Genomic DNA, 19,124 nt, shown 5'->3' on the forward strand with positions numbered 1-19,124 from the left:
AGCCCCTCTTCTTGGTGTACACTGCACCCCCTGTAATGAGCCCCTCTTCTTGGTGTACACTATGTCCCCCCTGTAATGAGCCCCTCTTCTTGGTGTACACTGCACCCCCCTGTAATGAGCCCCTCTTCTTGGTGTACACTGCACCCCCCTTTAATGAGCCCCTCTTCTTGGTGTACACTGCACCCCCCTGTAATGAACCCCTCTTCTTGGTGTACACTGCACCCCCTGTAATGAGCCCCTCTTCTTGGTGTACACTGCACCCCCTGTAATGAGCCCCTCTTCTTGGTGTACACTGCACCCCCTGTCATGAGCCCCTCTTCTTGGTGTACACTGCACCCCCCTGTAATGAGCCCCTCTTCTTGGTGTACACTATGTCCCCCCTGTAATGAGCCCCTCTTCTTGGTGTACACTGCACCCCCCCGTAATGAGCCCCTCTTCTTGGTGTACACTACGTCCCCCTGTAATGAGTCCCTCTTCTTGGTGTCCACTGCACCCCCCTGTAATGAGCCCCTCTTCTTGGTGTACACTGCACCCCCCTGTAATGAGCCCCTCTTCTTGGTGTACACTGCACCCCCCTGTAATGAGCCCCTTTTCTTGGTGTACACTACGTCCCCCTGTAATGAGCCCCTCTTCTTGGTGTACACTGCCCCCCCTGTAATGAGCCCCTCTTCTTGGTGTACACTACGTCCCCCTGTAATGAGCCCCTCTTCTTGGTGTAAACTGCACCCCCCTGTAATGAGCCCCTCTTCTTGGTGTACACTGCACCCCCCTGTAATGAGCCCCTTTTCTTGGTGTACACTACGTCCCCCTGTAATGAGCCCCTCTTCTTGGTGTACACTGCACCCCCCTGTAATGAGCCCCTCTTCTTGGTGTACACTGCCCCCCCTGTAATAAGCCCCTCTTCTTGGTGTACACTACGTCCCCCTGTAATGAGCCCCTCTTCTTGGTGTAAACTGCACCCCCCTGTAATGAGCCCCTCTTCTTGGTGTACACTATGTCCCCCCTGTAATGAGCCCCTCTTCTTGGTGTACACTGCACCCCCCTATAATGAGCCCCTCTTCTTGGTGTACACTGCACCCCCCTGTAATGAGCCCCTCTTCTTGGTGTACACTGCACCCCCCTGTAATGAGCCCCTCTTCTTGGTGTACACTGCACCCCCTGTAATGAGCCCCTCTTCTTGGTGTACACTACGTCCCCCCTGTAATGAGCCCCTCTTCTTGTTGTACACTACGTCCCCCCTGTAATGAGCCCCTCTTCTTGGTGTACACTGCACCCCCCTGTAATGAGCCCCTCTTCTTGGTGTACACTACGTCCCCCCTGTAATGAGCCCCTCTTCTTGTTGTACACTGCACCCCCCTGTAATGAGTCCCTCTTCTTGTTGTACACTACGTCCCCCCTGTAATGAGCCCCTCTTCTTGTTGTACACTACGTCCCCCCTGTAATGAGCCCCTCTTCTTGGTGTACACTGCACCCCCCTGTAATGAGCCCCTCTTCTTGGTGTACACTGCACCCCCCTGTAATGAGCCCCTCTTCTTGTTGTACACTGCACCCCCCTGTAATGAGTCCCTCTTCTTGTTGTACACTACGTCCCCCCTGTAATGAGCCCCTCTTCTTGGTGTACACTACGTCCCCCCTGTAATGAGCCCCTCTTCTTGTTGTACACTACGTCCCCCCTGTAATGAGCCCCTCTTCTTGGTGTACACTGCACCCCCCTGTAATGAGCCCCTCTTCTTGGTGTACACTACGTCCCCCCTGTAATGAGCCCCTCTTCTTGTTGTACACTGCACCCCCCTGTAATGAGCCCCTCTTCTTGTTGTACACTACGTCCCCCCTGTAATGAGCCCCTCTTCTTGGTGTACACTGCACCCCCCTGTAATGAGCCCCTCTTCTTGTTGTACACTACGTCCCCCCTGTAATGAGCCCCTCTTCTTGGTGTACACTGCCCCCCCTGTAATGAGCCCCTCTTCTTGGTGTACACTGCACCCCCCTGTAATGAGCCCCTCTTCTTGGTGTACACTGCACCCCCCTGTAATGAGCCCCTCTTCTTGGTGTACACTGCACCCCCTGTAATGAGCCCCTCTTCTTGGTGTACACTGCACCCCCCTGTAATGAGCCCCTCTTCTTGGTGTACACTGCACCCCCCTGTAATGAGCCCCTCTTCTTGGTGTACACTATGTCCCCCCTGTAATGAGTCCCTCTTCTTGGTGTACACTGCACCCCCCTGTAATGAGCCCCTCTTCTTGGTGTACACTATGTCCCCCCTGTAATGAGCCCCTCTTCTTGGTGTACACTGCACCCCCCTGTAATGAGCCCCTCTTCTTGGTGTACACTGCACCCCCCTGTAATGAGCCCCTCTTCTTGGTGTACACTATGTCCCCCCTGTAATGAGCCCCTCTTCTTGGTGTACACTGCACCCCACTGTAATGAGCCCCTCTTCTTGGTGTACACTGCACCCCCCTGTAATGAGCCCCTCTTCTTGGTGTACACTGCACCCCCCTGTAATGAGCCCCTCTTCTTGGTGTACACTACGTCCCCCTGTAATGAGCCCCTCTTCTTGGTGTACACTGCACCCCCCTGTAATGAGCCCCTCTTCTTGGTGTACACTGCACCCCCCTGTAATGAGCCCCTCTTCTTGGTGTACACTGCACCCCCCTGTAATGAGCCCCTCTTCTTGGTGTACACTGCACCCCCTGTAATGAGCCCCTCTTCTTGGTGTACACTACGTCCCCCCTGTAATGAGCCCCTCTTCTTGTTGTACACTACGTCCCCCCTGTAATGAGCCCCTCTTCTTGGTGTACACTACGTCCCCCTGTAATGAGCCCCTCTTCTTGGTGTACACTGCACCCCCCTGTAATGAGCCCCTCTTCTTGGTGTACACTGCACCCCCCTGTAATGAGCCCCTCTTCTTGGTGTACACTATGTCCCCCCTGTAATGAGCCCCTCTTCTTGGTGTACACTGCACCCCCCTGTAATGAGCCCCTCTTCTTGGTGTACACTGCACCCCCCTGTAATGAGCCCCTCTTCTTGGTGTACACTGCACCCCCCTGTAATGAGCCCCTCTTCTTGGTGTACACTACGTCCCCCTGTAATGAGCCCCTCTTCTTGGTGTACACTGCACCCCCCTGTAATGAGCCCCTCTTCTTGGTGTACACTGCACCCCCCTGTAATGAGCCCCTCTTCTTGGTGTACACTGCACCCCCCTGTAATGAGCCCCTCTTCTTGGTGTACACTGCACCCCCTGTAATGAGCCCCTCTTCTTGTTGTACACTACGTCCCCCCTGTAATGAGCCCCTCTTCTTGGTGTACACTACGTCCCCCCTGTAATGAGCCCCTCTTCTTGTTGTACACTACGTCCCCCCTGTAATGAGACCCTCTTCTTGGTGTACACTGCCCCCCCTGTAATTAGCCCCTCTTCTTGGTGTACACTGCACCCCCCTGTAATGAGCCCCTCTTCTTGGTGTAAACTGCACCCCCCTGTAATGAGCCCCTCTTCTTGGTGTACACTGCACCCCCCTGTAATGAGCCCCTCTTCTTGGTGTAAACTGCACCCCCCTGTAATGAGCCCCTCTTCTTGGTGTACACTGCACCCCCCTGTAATGAGCCCCTCTTCTTGGTGTACACTGCACCCCCCTGTAATGAGCCCCTCTTCTTGGTGTACACTGCCCCCCCTGTAATGAGCCCCTCTTCTTGGTGTACACTGCACCCCCTGTAATGAGCCCGTCTTCTTGGTGTACACTGCACCCCCTGTAATGAGCCCCTCTTCTTGGTGTACACTGCACCCCCCTGTAATGAGCCCCTCTTCTTGGTGTACACTGCACCCCCCTGTAATGAGCCCCTCTTCTTGGTGTACACTGCACCCCCCTGTAATGAGCCCCTCTTCTTGGTGTAAACTGCACCCCCCTGTAATGAGCCCCTCTTCTTGGTGTACACTGCACCCCCCTGTAATGAGCCCCTCTTCTTGGTGTAAACTGCACCCCCCTGTACTGAGCCCCTCTTCTTGGTGTACACTGCCCCCCCCTGTAATGAGCCCCTCTTCTTGGTGTAAACTGCACCCCCCTGTAATGAGCCCCTCTTCTTGGTGTACACTGCACCCCCCTGTAATGAGCCCCTCTTCTTGGTGTACACTGCACCCCCTGTAATGAGCCCCTCTTCTTGGTGTACACTGCACCCCCCTGTAATAAGCCCCTCTTCTTGGTGTACACTGCACCCCCCTGTAATGAGCCCCTCTTCTTGGTGTAAACTGCACCCCCCTGTAATGAGCCCCTCTTCTTGGTGTACACTGCACCCCCCTGTAATGAGCCCCTCTTCTTGGTGTACACTGCACCCCCCTGTAATGAGCCCCTCTTCTTGGTGTAAACTGCACCCCCCTGTAATGAGCCCCTCTTCTTGGTGTAAACTGCACCCCCCTGTAATGAGCCCCTCTTCTTGGTGTACACTGCACCCCACTGTAATGAGCCCCTCTTCTTGGTGTACACTGCACCCCCCTGTAATGAGCCCCTCTTCTTGGTGTACACTGCACCCCCCTGTAATGAGCCCCTCTTCTTGGTGTACACTGCACCCCCCTGTAATGAGCCCCTCTTCTTGGTGTACACTGCACCCCCCTGTAATGAGCCCCTCTTCTTGGTGTACACTGCACCCCCCTGTAATGAGCCCCTCTTCTTGGTGTACACTGCACCCCCCTGTAATGAGCCCCTCTTCTTGGTGTACACTGCACCCCCCTGTAATGAACCCCTCTTCTTGGTGTACACTGCACCCCCTGTAATGAGCCCCTCTTCTTGGTGTACACTGCCCCCCCTGTAATGAGCCCCTCTTCTTGGTGTACACTGCCCCCCCTGTAATGAGCCCCTCTTCTTGGTGTACACTGCACCCCCTGTAATGAGCCCCTCTTCTTGGTGTACACTACGTCCCCCTGTAGTGGGACCCTCCGTGTCCCGTGCTGTGCCCCTTCCTGTGTTTGGGGGTTTTATCCATTTGGCCTCTGGGTACTGATATTGGGTGACTTCTAGTGATGGCTTCTCCCCTGCAGGTGGGGGGATGCAGCTGCAGGTTGCCGTGTTTCTTCCTTACATGCTCACCATTGATATTTTGCCTCTTGTGTTTCAGCCCACGCGGTCTTCATGTGAGAGCGTGTATTCCCGCGCAGGCTCCAGTATCGCGGGCTCGCCGGCCCACACCATCTGTGTGAGTACAACCCATGGTCACATTTTGTGTTGTGTATTCGGTGGGGTCTGTATTTTGGGTGTGAGCACTCGCACATTGCAGTCCATTCACTGCCGGCAAGCAGAGGTACGAGGGTGGGAAACACAGGAAAGCGGTCCCTGATCAGAGGACGGGCGGTCCCTGATCAGAGGGCGGGTGGTCCCTGATCAGAGGACGGGCGGTCACGTCTCTCTACAGACGTCCTGTCTCACCGGTCACCATCTTGTGCTGGTTTATGACCCCGTCGTCCTGGTCAGGTTTGCGGTCACAGGTCAGGCGCTCGCTGATGGAGGTCACTACACGCTACAATGTATCAGTATATTATCGTCTATTCTCAGGCGAAAGTGGACGACGAGATCCTGGACTACAAGGACCTGGCCGCCATCCCCAAGGTGAAGGCCATCTACGACATCGAGCGGCCGGACCTCATCACCTACGAATCCTTCCACACCTCCACGTATGACGAGCGCCAGAGCATGGGGGAGGTGAGCTCTATATGCTGGGGCGCTGTACACGTCCTGGGGTGTGCTGGGACTTGTGGTTCCATCAGGCAGTTATTATGGGATGTGTCCTCTACATTGCTGTTATTAATGACCGTGCTGACTCTTGTCCGCAGTCGCAGAGCCCCCAGAGTGACCGCTCCTCAGTCCTGAATGAGCGAGTAAGTTGGGGCGCCACTGATCTCCCCCTTAAAGGAGACCTGATAGTGATTCTGATTACTGGCTGCACTTTCCTAGGCCCTTATTGGTGGGAGTTTTCTGTTTCCGTGTGGCTTTCTGTCTCCTGCAGTAGTCTGCCCTCTGTATAACACTGTATACTGTATATGGACGCACAGATTCCCCGCAGTCACACCGGCCTGTAGTCTGCCCTCTGTATAACACTGTATACTGTATATGGACGCACAGATTCCCCGCAGTCACACCGGCCTGTAGTCTGCCCTCTGTATAACACTGTATACTGTATATGGACGCACAGATTCCCCCGCAGTCACACCGGCCTGTAGTCTGCCCTCTGTATAACACTGTATACTGTATATGGACGCACAGATTCCCCCGCAGTCACACCGGCCTGTAGTCTGCCCTCTGTATAACACTGTATACTGTATATGGACGCACAGATTCCCCGCAGTCACAGCAGTCTCTAGTCTGCCCTCTGTATAACACTGTATGCTGCACATGGTCCTGGTCCCCAACCTGTAGTAATGTGCCCATTTTGTCCCCATCCTGTAGTAATGTGCCCATCTTTTTTCCCATTTTATAGTAATGTCCCATCATGTAGCAATGTGCCCATCCTTGTCCCCATCTATATTAATGTGCACATCCTTGTCCCCATCTATAGTAATGTGCCCTTTCTTTTCCCCATGTTGTAGTAATGTCCCCATCCTTGTCTCCATCCTGTAGTAATGTGTCCATCCCTTCCCCTTGTAGTAATGTGCTCATCCTTGTGCCCATCCTGTAGTAGTGTGCTCATCCTGTAGTAATGTGCCTTTCCTTGTCCACCTCCTGTAGTAATGTGCCCCATCCTTGTCCCCTCTAGCAATCTGCCCATGCTAGTCCCCATCCTGTAGTAATGTGCCCTTCTTTGTCCCTTGTAGTAATGTGCCCATCATTGTCTCTTGTAGTAATGTGCCCATCTTTGTCCCCTGTAGTAATGCGCCCATCCTCTTCTCCATCCTGTAGTATTGTGCCATCCCTGTTCCTTGTAGTAATGTGCCCATCTTTGTCCCCTGTAGTAATGTGCCCATCCCTAGCCCTTGTAGTAATGTGCCCATCCTTGCCACCATCTTGTAGTAATGTCCCCCATCCTTGTCCCCTGTAGTATTGTGCCAATCCTTGTCCCCTTATAGTAGTGTGCCCATCCTTGTCTCATGTAGTAATGTGCCCATCCCTATCCCTTGTAGTAATTTGCCCATCCTTGTCCCTTGTAGTAATGTGCCCTACATTGTCCCTTGTAGTAATGTCCACATCCTTGTCTCCATCCTGTAGTAATGAGCCATCCCTGTCCCTTGTAGTGATGTGCCAATCCTTGTCGCCATCTTGTGGTAATGTGCCCATCCTTGTCGCCATCTTGTAGTAATGTGACCATCCTTGTCCACTGTAGTAATGTGCCCATCCTTGTGCCCCATCCTTGTCCCCTTATAGTAGTGTGCCCATCCTTGTCCCCATCTATATTAATGTGCACATCCTTGTCCCCATCTATAGTAATGTGCCCATTCTGGTCCCTATCTTGTTCTAATGGGCCCATCCTGTAGTAACGTGCCCTTTCTTTTCCCCATGTTGTAGTAATGTCCCCATCCTTGTCTCCATCCTGTAGTAATGTGTCCATCCCTTCCCCTTGTAGTAATGTGCTCATCCTTGTGCCCATCCTGTAGTAGTGTGCCCATCCTGTAGTAATGTGCTCATCCTTGTGCCCATCCTGTAGTAATGTGCCTTTCCTTGTCCACCTCCTGTAGTAATGTGCCCCATCCTTGTCCCCTCTAGCAATCTGCCCATGCTAGTCCCCATCCTGTAGTAATGTGCCCTTCTTTGTCCCTTGTAGTAATGTGCCCATCATTGTCTCTTGTAGTAATGTGCCCATCTTTGTCCCCTGTAGTAATGCGCCCATCCTTTTCTCCATCCTGTAGTATTGTGCCATCCCTGTTCCTTGTAGTAATGTGCCCATCTTTGTCCCCTGTAGTAATGTGCCCATCCCTAGCCCTTGTAGTAATGTGCCCATCCTTGCCACCATCTTGTAGTAATGTCCCCCATCCTTGTCCCCTGTAGTATTGTGCCAATCCTTGTCCCCTTATAGTAGTGTGCCCATCCTTGTCTCATGTAGTAATGTGCCCATCCCTATCCCTTGTAGTAACTTGCCCATCCTTGTCCCTTGTAGTAATGTGCCCTACATTGTCCCTTGTAGTAATGTCCACATCCTTGTCTCCATCCTGTAGTAATGAGCCATCCCTGTCCCTTGTAGTGATGTGCCAATCCTTGTCGCCATCTTGTGGTAATGTGCCCATCCTTGTCGCCATCTTGTAGTAATGTGACCATCCTTGTCCACTGTAGTAATGTGCCCATCCTTGTGCCCCATCCTTGTCCCCTTATAGTAGTGTGCCCATCCTTGTCCCCATCTATATTAATGTGCACATCCTTGTCCCCATCTATAGTAATATGCCCATTCTGGTCCCTATCTTGTTCTAATGGGCCCATCCTGTAGTAACGTGCCCTTTCTTTTCCCCATGTTGTAGTAATGTCCCCATCCTTGTCTCCATCCTGTAGTAATGTGTCCATCCCTTCCCCTTGTAGTAATGTGCTCATCCTTGTGCCCATCCTGTAGTAGTGTGCCCATCCTGTAGTAATGTGCTCATCCTTGTGCCCATCCTGTAGTAATGTGCCTTTCCTTGTCCACCTCCTGTAGTAATGTGCCCCATCCTTGTCCCCTCTAGCAATCTGCCCATGCTAGTCCCCATCCTGTAGTAATGTGCCCTTCTTTGTCCCTTGTAGTAATGTGCCCATCATTGTCTCTTGTAGTAATGTGCCCATCTTTGTCCCCTGTAGTAATGCGCCCATCCTTTTCTCCATCCTGTAGTATTGTGCCATCCCTGTTCCTTGTAGTAATGTGCCCATCTTTGTCCCCTGTAGTAATGTGCCCATCCCTAGCCCTTGTAGTAATGTGCCCATCCTTGCCACCATCTTGTAGTAATGTCCCCCATCCTTGTCCCCTGTAGTATTGTGCCAATCCTTGTCCCCTTATAGTAGTGTGCCCATCCTTGTCTCATGTAGTAATGTGCCCATCCCTATCCCTTGTAGTAACTTGCCCATCCTTGTCCCTTGTAGTAATGTGCCCTACATTGTCCCTTGTAGTAATGTCCACATCCTTGTCTCCATCCTGTAGTAATGAGCCATCCCTGTCCCTTGTAGTGATGTGCCAATCCTTGTCGCCATCTTGTGGTAATGTGCCCATCCTTGTCGCCATCTTGTAGTAATGTGACCATCCTTGTCCACTGTAGTAATGTGCCCATCCTTGTCCCTTTATAGTAGTGTGCCCATCCTTGTGCCCATCTTGTAGTAATGTACCCATCCTTGTCCCCTGTAGTAATGTGCCTATCTTTGTCACCTGTAGTAATGTGCCCATCCCTCTCCCTTGTAGTAATGTGCCCATCCTTGTCACCATCCTGTAGTAGTGTGCCCACCCTTGTCCCCTGTAGTAATTTGCACATCCTTGTCCTCTGTAGTAATGTGCCCATCCTTGTGCCCATCCTTGTCCCCTTATAGTAATGTTCCCCATCCTTATATGTGCCCCATCCTTGTCCCCTGTAGTAATGTGCCCATCCTGTAGTAATTTTCCCTTTATATGCCATTCTTCATATACACATAAAAAAAAGATTCTTCTCCCCTGTCCTCCATTCCCTCGGTGTTCTCTTCCCGGTTTCTTGCGGCTCGCAGACCCTGTGACGATCGATGCCGGTGCCCGCAGTAGTGATGGCTTTATTTCTTCTGAATGAACTGCTGGTGCCGCGCAGAGCTTTTTGCAGCCGTAAACCAATGGCAGCCACTGGCCAATTAGAGTCCAGCGTGTGACGCCATATCACTGTCAGCCGCTGGCTCGTAATTGGCCGACTGTTGCCTTAGGTATAGTTGTGCAGAGAGCTATGCACGGCGCCAAGCTCTGAGTACTGCGGGCAGTGGCTGCGATCATCACGGGGTCCACGGACCTGCGGGCCGCAAGAAGAAGCCCGAAGAGCCGCATCCGGGCCACGTGTTTAAGGTCCCTGGTATAACTGCAGGATACGGCTTGTTTGTAGCCAGTAACTCAAGAAATCTAGATCTGTAATGAAGCTGGGGTAGATTTACTGACCTTGCTGTTCCTGTCTCTGAGCCGGCTGTGACATCAGTCCACGGTGTGAGGTCCACGTTTCCCCCTGTGGGTTCTGTGGACAGAACTTTCTGTGAGCAGCGGAACATTTGTGCCCTGTGTTTTTACATGTTTTGCAGCACTCATCAGTGGGATGACGGCAGAGGAGGGGGCACCCTGCATTTATCTGCTCTGTGCCCCCCGCAGAGGGATAACGACAGAAGAGGGGGCACCCTGCATTTATCTGCTCTGTGCCCCCCGCAGAGGGATGACGACAGAGGAGGGGGCACCCTGCATTTATCTGCTCTGTGCCCCCCGCAGAGGGATGACGACAGAGGAGGGGGCACCCTGCATTTATCTGCTCTGTGCCCCCCGCAGAGGGATGATGGCAGAGAAGGGGGCGCCCTGCATTTATCTGCTCTGTGCCCCCCGCAGAGGGATGATGGTAGAGAAGGGGGCGCCCTGCATTTATCTGCTCTGTGCCCCCCCGCAGAGGGATGATGACAGAGGAGGGGGCACCCTGCATTTATCTGCTCTGTGCCCCCAGCAGAGAGATGACAACACAGGAGGGGGTCCCCTGTGTTTATCTGCTCTGTGCCCCCCGCAGAGGGATAACGACAGAAGAGGGGGTCCCCTGTGTCTATCTGCTCCGTGCCCCCCGCAGAGGGATGATGACAGAGGAGGGGGTCCCCTGTGTCTATCTGCTCTGTGCCCCCCCGCAGAGGGATGACGACAGAGAAGGGGGTCCCCTGCATTTATCTGCTCTGTGCCCCCAGCAGAGGGATGACGGCAGAGGAGGGGGTCCCCTGTGTCTATCTGCTCCGTGCCCCCCGCAGAGGGATGATGACAGAGGAGGGGGTGCCCTGCATTTATCTGCTGTGCCCCCCGCAGAGGGATGATGACAGAGGAGGGGGCACCCTGCATTTATCTGCTCTGTGCCCCCCGCAGAGGGATGATGACAGAGGAGGGGGTCCCCTGTGTTTATCTGCTCTGTACCCCCCGCAGAGGGATGATGACAGAGGAGGGGGTCCCCTGTGTTTATCTGCTCTGTACCCCCCGCAGAGGGATGATGACAGAGGAGGGGGCACCCTGCATTTATCTGCTCTGTGCCCCCCGCATAGGGATGATGACAGAGGAGGGGGCACCCTGCATTTATCTGCTCTGTGCCCCCCGCAGAGGGATGATGACAGAGGAGGGGGTCCCCTGTGTCTATCTGCTCTGTGCCCCCCGCATAGGGATGATGACAGAGGAGGGGGCACCCTGCATTTATCTGCTCTGTGCCCCCAGCAGAGGGATGACGGCAGAGGAGGGGGTCCCCTGTGTTTATCTGCTCTGTACCCCCCGCAGAGGGATGATGATAGACACAGGGGACCCCCTCCTCTATCTGCTCCGTGCCCCCAGCAGAGGGATGATGACAGAGGAGGGGGCGCCCTGCATTTATCTGCTCCGTGCCCCCCCCGCAGAGGGATGATGACAGGAGGGGGTCCCCTGTGTCTATCTGCTCCGTGCCCCCCACAGAGGGATGATGACAGAGGAGGGGGCACCCTGTGTCTATCTGCTCTGTGCCCCCAGCAGAGGGATGATGACAGAGGAGGGGGTCCCCTGTGTCTATCTGCTCCATGCCCCCAGCAGAGGGATGATGACAGAGGAGGGGGCACCCTGCATTTATCTGCTCCGTGCCCCCCGCAGAGGGATGATGACAGAGGAGGGGGTCCCCTGTGTCTATCTGCTCTGTGCCCCCCGCAGAGGGATGATGGCAGAGGAGGGGGTGCCCTGCATTTATCTGCTCTGTGCCCCCCGCAGAGGGATGATGACAGAAGAGGGGGTCCCCTGTGTCTATCTGCTCTGTGCCCCCAGCAGAGGGATGATGACAGAGGAGGGGGTCCCCTGTGTCTATCTGCTCTGTGCCCCCCCCGCAGAGGGATGATGACAGAGGAGGGGGTCCCCTGTGTCTATCTGCTCGGTGCGCCCCCCCAGAGGGATGATGACAGGAGGGGGTCCCCTGTGTCTATCTGCTCCGTGCCCCCAGCAGAGGGATGATGACAGAGGAGGGGGCACCCTGTGTCTATCTGCTCCGTGCCCCCCGCAGAGGGATGATGACAGAGGAGGGGGCACCCTGTGTCTATCTGCTCCGTGCCCCCCGCAGAGGGATGATGACAGAGGAGGGGGCACCCTGTGTCTATCTGCTCCGTGCCCCCCGCAGAGGGATGATGACAGAGGAGGGGGCACCCTGTGTCTATCTGCTCCGTGCCCCCCCGCAGAGGGATGATGACAGAGGAGGGGGCACCCTGTGTCTATCTGCTCCGTGCCCCCCGCAGAGGGATGATGACAGAGGAGGGGGTTCCCTGTGTTTATCTGCTCCGTGCCCCCCCCGCAGAGGGATGATGACAGAGGAGGGGGTCCCCTGTGTCTATCTGCTCTGTGCCCCCCGCAGAGGGATGATGACAGAGGAGGGGGCACCCTGTGTCTATCTGCTCCGTGCCCCCCGCAGAGGGATGATGACAGAGGAGGGGGCACCCTGTGTCTATCTGCTCCGTGCCCCCCGCAGAGGGATGATGACAGAGGAGGGGGCACCCTGTGTCTATCTGCTCCGTGCCCCCCCGCAGAGGGATGATGACAGAGGAGGGGGCACCCTGTGTCTATCTGCTCCGTGCCCCCCGCAGAGGGATGATGACAGAGGAGGGGGTTCCCTGTGTTTATCTGCTCCGTGCCCCCCCGCAGAGGGATGATGACAGAGGAGGGGGTCCCCTGTGTCTATCTGCTCTGTGCCCCCCGCAGTCATTACATTTTCACCTGATGTTCTGTAACGTTCTGGATTAATGAGCAGCTATTCACATAAAGGGTGAGTGAGAGTGTTACCGGGGAGGGGGGGGGGGGGCTTCCCTGGGGTCCAGAATCTGCCACCTCTATTCCCCAACACAAATTAGTACCAAATAACAGGAGAATAGAGACTGTGACTGACACAAAGACAGGAAAGTCAGCAAATCTCATCAGAGCCGTGACTGATCAGAGAATGACTGCGGCGCCATCTGCTGCCCATGTGGAGTATTACAGCTGCCATTATTAACCTCTGCTGTGCCGCCTCCAGCTCTCGCTGTGTGTCTATATATATATATATATATATATATATATATATATATATACGCTGTATCTCTAGATTAACCCTTTCCCTCTGATTTTCTTCCTCGTCTCGTCTGTCGTGTTCTGCAGATATTAGGCTTATTCTTACAATGTCCTTTGTCTTCCAGTCTCCCAGGACTCTGTCGCCCACGCTGTCTGCGGAGGTGAGTGACTGATGCTGGATACTTCACTGACACATTGTAACGATGACTATGGAGGGATGTGATCCAGGGATGGGCGATTCACTAGGGCTGATACCTGCTGCTCGCACGTCCCTATGACAACACTTCACTTTAGCCTTTTTCATATTTATCTTTGGGACTTTTTGTACATCTGAACCTCCATCCACATCAGTGTCTAATTTGAAATGTCTGATTTTGACACCACATAGGCCAGGAAGTGTCATCATAGGGACGTGGGCATAACGTATCCACAGGGTACACAATCAACAGAGCGAGATATTATTGAACAATCCAAAGAACATTTATTCCATGCAAACCAGAAGGTCCATAAAATAATCCACCATACAGAGGGTAAAGTAGTCCAGTAATAGGATAAATGTCCCAGGGATCAGTCACAATCCTCCAGCAGTCCTTTTCCAGGGAGATCGGGGTTTCTCAACGGCTCTCTGGGTTGCTGCCTGTAGCTGCAGCTTCTCCCCCAGAGGATGAGTATTCCTGCTTGTCTCTTGTCCTTCCCCAGACTGAATAATCCCCCAGGTAAGCAGAGTGTTTGGGTGGATTCCAGGCCCCCATCCCTCACACCTAGGGACAGAAGCCCGGCAGGGGGTTATTAACCTGCAGACAGGACAAATAATACATAGAATGGACAGAGCACCACGCCTGAAATACGTGCTTACACAAAATGATACACAACCCACAATATCACACCATCACAAGGGCTATTTAGCACCCACGTGCAGTGTCCTGGTCCGCAGCTGCTGACTTCACAGTGATAGGGCTACCATTCAGGTAGGGAAAGCTGGGTGAATCCCATGTGTGACCGTAGTGATTTGCTCTTTCTTGTCCTGGTGTCTTTAGGGCTATCAGGATGGACGGGAACGGATTATTCAGAGATCTACCAGCCAAGGATCCATCAATTCCCCCGTGTACAGCCGCCATAACTACACCCCCACCGTCTCCAGATCCCCGCAGCATTTCCACAGACCCGGTAAGGATCCGCTCAGTATGTGGCGTTCATTGTGTCTGTGGGGTTCATCCTGTACTGGGGTCCTCAGGTGTAGTGCAGGCATATATTCGGTTGAGGGACCCAGACTGGACTGGTCATGGGAGCAGATACAGATGGCCGAAGCCCCCGCCCAGCGATCACAATGTAAGGGTCTGTGCCCACGATGGGTTCTGGACACAGCCTCTTCCCTCGTGCGGAGACGTGAGTGTTCTGAGCGGGAGAAGGCAGCGTCCGTGCCCAGGATCCGGAGACGTGAGTGTTCTGAGCGGGAGAAGGCAGCGTCTGTGCCCATGATCCGGAGACGTGAGTGTTCTGAGCGGGAGAAGGCAGCGTCCGTGCCCATGATCCGGAGACGTGAGTGTTCTGAGCGGGAGAAGGCAGCGTCCGTGCCCAGGATCAGGGTTCTAGACGGAGAGGATTTTCGCTTTTTCTAAGAACACTCGCGGCTCCGCAGCATAAAATGAGCTGCTGACGCTCGGAAAGCCGCGTCACACATCATACCCTGCAGAGAAAAGAATCACAGTTAAATCGAAAGTGACGCACATCCGGCCTCGCTGTCGACATCGGAGTATGTGAATCGTTTTTACTACGATTAATGAGCGCAAAAGCGTCGAAATCGTATGATCTGTGTAGTGTTCGGGCATTTCCATAATTTCGCTGCAGCGACAGGTACGATGTTGTTCCTCGTTCCTGCGGCAGTGCACATCGCTGTGTATGACACCGCAGGAGCGAGGATCATCTCCTTACCTGCGTCCCGCCTGCAATGAGGAAGGACGGAGGTGGGCGGGATGTTTACGTCCCGCTCATCTCCGCCCCTCCGCTCCTATTGGCCGCCTGCCGTGTGACATCGCTGTGACACCCCACGACCCGTCCCCTTAGGATGGAGGCGGGTCGCCGGCCAGAGCGACGTCGCAGGGCAGGTGAGTGCGTGTGAAGCTGCCGCAGCGATAATGTTCATTACGGCAGCTATCACAAGATATCGCATGTGCGGCGGGGGTGGGGACTATCGCGCTCGGCATCGCAGCATCGGCTTGTGATGTCGTAGCGTGCAAAGTACCCCTAAGTCTTTAGCAGTGATTGATTAGTGGAGAACTATAGAGTTGGACGAACCAGAATTAAAACTGAGCATCTGCCCAGACGCCAAATTGTGGTACAAAGGGTTATTGGGGGCTTAAAGCAATCACATTATACAAGTCTTCCACCCGGCTGTAACACTGTCCTGGGTCCGCTCATTAACTCTCATACATATTCACTGCTTTCCTCGCCCACTGTCTGTGCCCCCCCCCCCCCAATTTTGATACCCAACTATGATAAAGCCATAGCTGGGGACTGGTATTCTCAGCCTGGGGAGACCCATGGTTATTGGGCCCCTCCAGGCTAAAAATAGCAGTTGGCAGGTTCCCAGAATGGTTGTGTCCAACGGATGCAACATTTCTGGCGCTTTACCCAGCTCTTGACGATTGCCCTGGTGCGGTGGTTAATGACAGCTCACATCTGCCACTAAGCCGTAGATTAGAAATGGGAGGCGTCTTTGAGAACCTCCCATTACTGATCCTGTAAGTGAAAAGAAATAAACACAAATACAGAAAAAAGCCTTTATTTGAAATGAAAACAAAAAAACACTGTCTCCAAACACCCAGGTTCACCGTAATCCACCTAATGTCTCACGACGATCCTGGCTCTGCTACAAACTGAAGTCACAATGCGTGGGCACATTAGAGAACATGACCAGGCAGACACTGAGCCGCAGTTGGGAGCAGTGACGTCACTGACTTTACCTGCAGTCACAGCTTGAGATTCCCACAGCACCCCACCAGTGACCGCAAGTAAATTGACCTCAGGCGAACTCATTGAGTTCAATCAGACCTGCATCTCCTGTCAGAAAACAGCAGGTAATCTCACCTCAGGTGAACTCAGTGACCTCACCTCAGGTGAGCTCAGTGACCTCACCTCATGTGAACTCAGTGACCTCACCTCAGGTGAACTCAAGTGACCTCACCTCAGTGACCTCACCTCAAGTGACCTCACCTCAGTGACCTCACCTCAGTGACCTCACCTCAAGTGACCTCACCTCAAGTGACCTCACCTCAGGTGAACTCACTGAGTTCAGTCAAATCTGCATCTCCTGGCAGAAAACCACATTTTTTTGCTATGAGATGCAGATTTGGTGCTGAGATTTATACACCAAATTCCTGCATCTCCTGGCAAGAAAAAACACATTAAAACGTGTCTCAGTTTTCATGCGTTTTTTTGCCAGGATATGCAAATTTGGTTATTTAATTTATATACCAAATTCCTGCACTAAATCTGCATCTCCTGGTAAACAAAAATACATAAATACCACATAAAAGCGCATCACATTTTGATGATCCTTCAGCTGTCACCGCAGGTAAATTCTGTGATGTCACCGCTCACAACTTCGTCTCAGTCAGTGTCTGCTTGAAGTCGCACCAGGTGGTCATGTTCTGTAATGTGCCTGTGTGTTGCGACTTCAGTATGTAGAAGAGCCGAGACGTCGTGTTGTGGAATACGTAGGACGTGCAGGGTGTTTTAGGGGTTAATAAATTGGAGAAAGAGGGTGTGGTTGGGGTTTTTTTGTGTGTTGTTTTGTTTTTTTTATATAAAGGATTTTTCTATGTTTTTTGTTTATTTCTTTTGACTTACAGGATTAGTAATGGAGGGGTCTCATAAGTGCTTTCCATTTCTACTCTAGGACTTAGTGGCAGCTGTTATTAACTCCTTATCACCCCAATTGCCACTGCACCAGGGCAATTGGGTTGAGCTAGGTAAAGTACTGGGATTTGTTGCATCTAATGGATGTGACAATTCTGGGTGACTATGGGCTGCTATTTTTAGGATGGTGGGGGCCCAGTAACAATGGGCCTCCCCAGGCTGAGAATACCGGCCCCCAGCTGTTGGATTTATCTTGGCTTGGTATGAAAATTGGGGGGGGGGGGGGACTTCACATTGTTTGTTTTTTTTTTAATTATTTTTTTCAAATTATTTTAAAAAAGCCACACGCAGTTCCTCTAATTTTGAGACCCAGCCAAGATTAGCACCCGACTGTGGGCTGCAGCCTGTATGCGTTATCTGTGCTGGGTATCATAATACGGGGAAACCCTACACTTTTCTGTTTATTTATTTTTACACTCCATTCGGGGACCCAGACAGCCTCTGCTAACGCAACCAGAGATCAGAGATGTCGGAAGTCTGACTGCAGCCAATCACAGATGCTGTCACGTAGGGTGTGGGCATGGGCTGACTGTAACCAATCACAGACCTCTGGACTGATGGTGGGCGGGGGAAGCAGTGAATATGCATAAGAGCTAATGATTGGACCCGGAAGCAGTGTGACAGCCGTGCGGGAGACTCATTAAGTAAAATTCTCCTGCTTTAATCTCTATTCTCCTTTTTATAACTTTTTTTAAAACTTTTTTTATTTTTTTACCGGGTGGCCGAACCCTAAGGCTATGTGTCCACGGTAGAATGTACCTGCGGATTTTTCTGCATGAAAATCCGCGACTTTCGCGGCAAATCCGCACCTTATTTTTGCCGCGGATTTGCCGCGAATTTGCCGCGGATTTTGATGCGGATTTTTTTTTTTCCCCCATTCTATACCCAAAATCCGCACCAAAATCCGCAACAATAATTGACATGCTGCAGATTTTTCCGGATCAAAATCCGCGGCAAATCCGCCGCGGAAAAATCCGCAGCATGGACACAGCATTTCCAAAATGCCATTGAAATGGCTTGGAAGTGCCGCTGCTGCAGATTTTCGGAAAATCTGCGGTAAATCCGCGGCAAATCCGCGGCAAAATCCGCGCAAAATCCGCAGCGTGGGCACATAGCCTAACAGTGACATGGACTTCCCTGAGCAGTCCGTTTTCCGGTTCCGTGAACGTCACTGGGTGTCTGGTACAGACCCCGAACTTTACATGTCAGGTTCACCCATCTCTAAAGAACTACAACCCCCAGCAGGAAAAGAGGGAAATACTGAATCCACGCAGAGACCCCTACAGGCCTAAAGAGGAAATGGACTGTTCCTCCATAATAGGAGAGATAGGATGGATAATGTCAGGTGTAATATACAGCACCCCCTACAGGACAGGATGGATAATAACCGGTGTAATATACAGCGCCCTCTACAGGACAGGATGGATAATAACCGGTGTAATATACAGCGCCCCCTACAGGACAGGATGGATAATAACCGGTGTAATATACAGCGCCCCCTACAGGACAATATGGATAATAACCGGTGTAATATACAGCGCCCCCTACAGGACAGGATGGATAATAACCGGTGTAATATACAGCGCCCTCTACAGGACAGGATGGATAATAACCGGTGTAATATACAGCGCCCCCTACAGGACAGGATGGATAATAACCGGTGTAATATACAGCGCCCCCTACAGGACAATATGGATAATAACCGGTGTAATATACAGCGCCCCCTACAGGACAGGATGGATAATAACCGGTGTAATATACAGCGCCCTCTACAGGACAGGATGGATAATAACCGGTGTAATATACCGCGCCCCCTACAGGTCAGGATGGATAATAACCGGTGTAATATACAGTGCCCCCTACAGGTCAGGATGGATAATAACCGGTGTAATATACAGCGCCCCCTACAGGACAGGATGGATAATAACCGGTATAATATACAGCGCCCCCTACAGGACAGGATGGATAATAACCGGTGTAATATACAGCGCCCCCTACAGGACAATATGGATAATAACCGGTGTAATATACAGCGCCCCCTACAGGACAGG

The 19,124-nt window shown here is 52.7% G+C and overlaps 1 protein-coding gene across 1 annotated transcript in view; it reads left to right on the forward strand.

Moving 5' to 3' along the window:
* Positions 1–19,124, forward strand: part of ABLIM1 (actin binding LIM protein 1) — a 331,013-nt gene that overhangs the window by 259,366 nt on the left and 52,523 nt on the right. Inside the window, exons 9-12 of the mRNA XM_075348153.1 lie at positions 5,104–5,181; positions 5,538–5,684; positions 13,281–13,316; positions 14,193–14,322. Of these exons, the coding sequence (XP_075204268.1) occupies positions 5,104–5,181; positions 5,538–5,684; positions 13,281–13,316; positions 14,193–14,322 (391 nt within the window). The remainder of the gene's footprint in view (positions 1–5,103; positions 5,182–5,537; positions 5,685–13,280; positions 13,317–14,192; positions 14,323–19,124) is intronic.

Source organism: Anomaloglossus baeobatrachus, chromosome 5 (genome assembly GCF_048569485.1).
Source record: "Anomaloglossus baeobatrachus isolate aAnoBae1 chromosome 5, aAnoBae1.hap1, whole genome shotgun sequence".
NCBI classification, from domain to species: Eukaryota; Metazoa; Chordata; class Amphibia; order Anura; family Aromobatidae; genus Anomaloglossus; species Anomaloglossus baeobatrachus.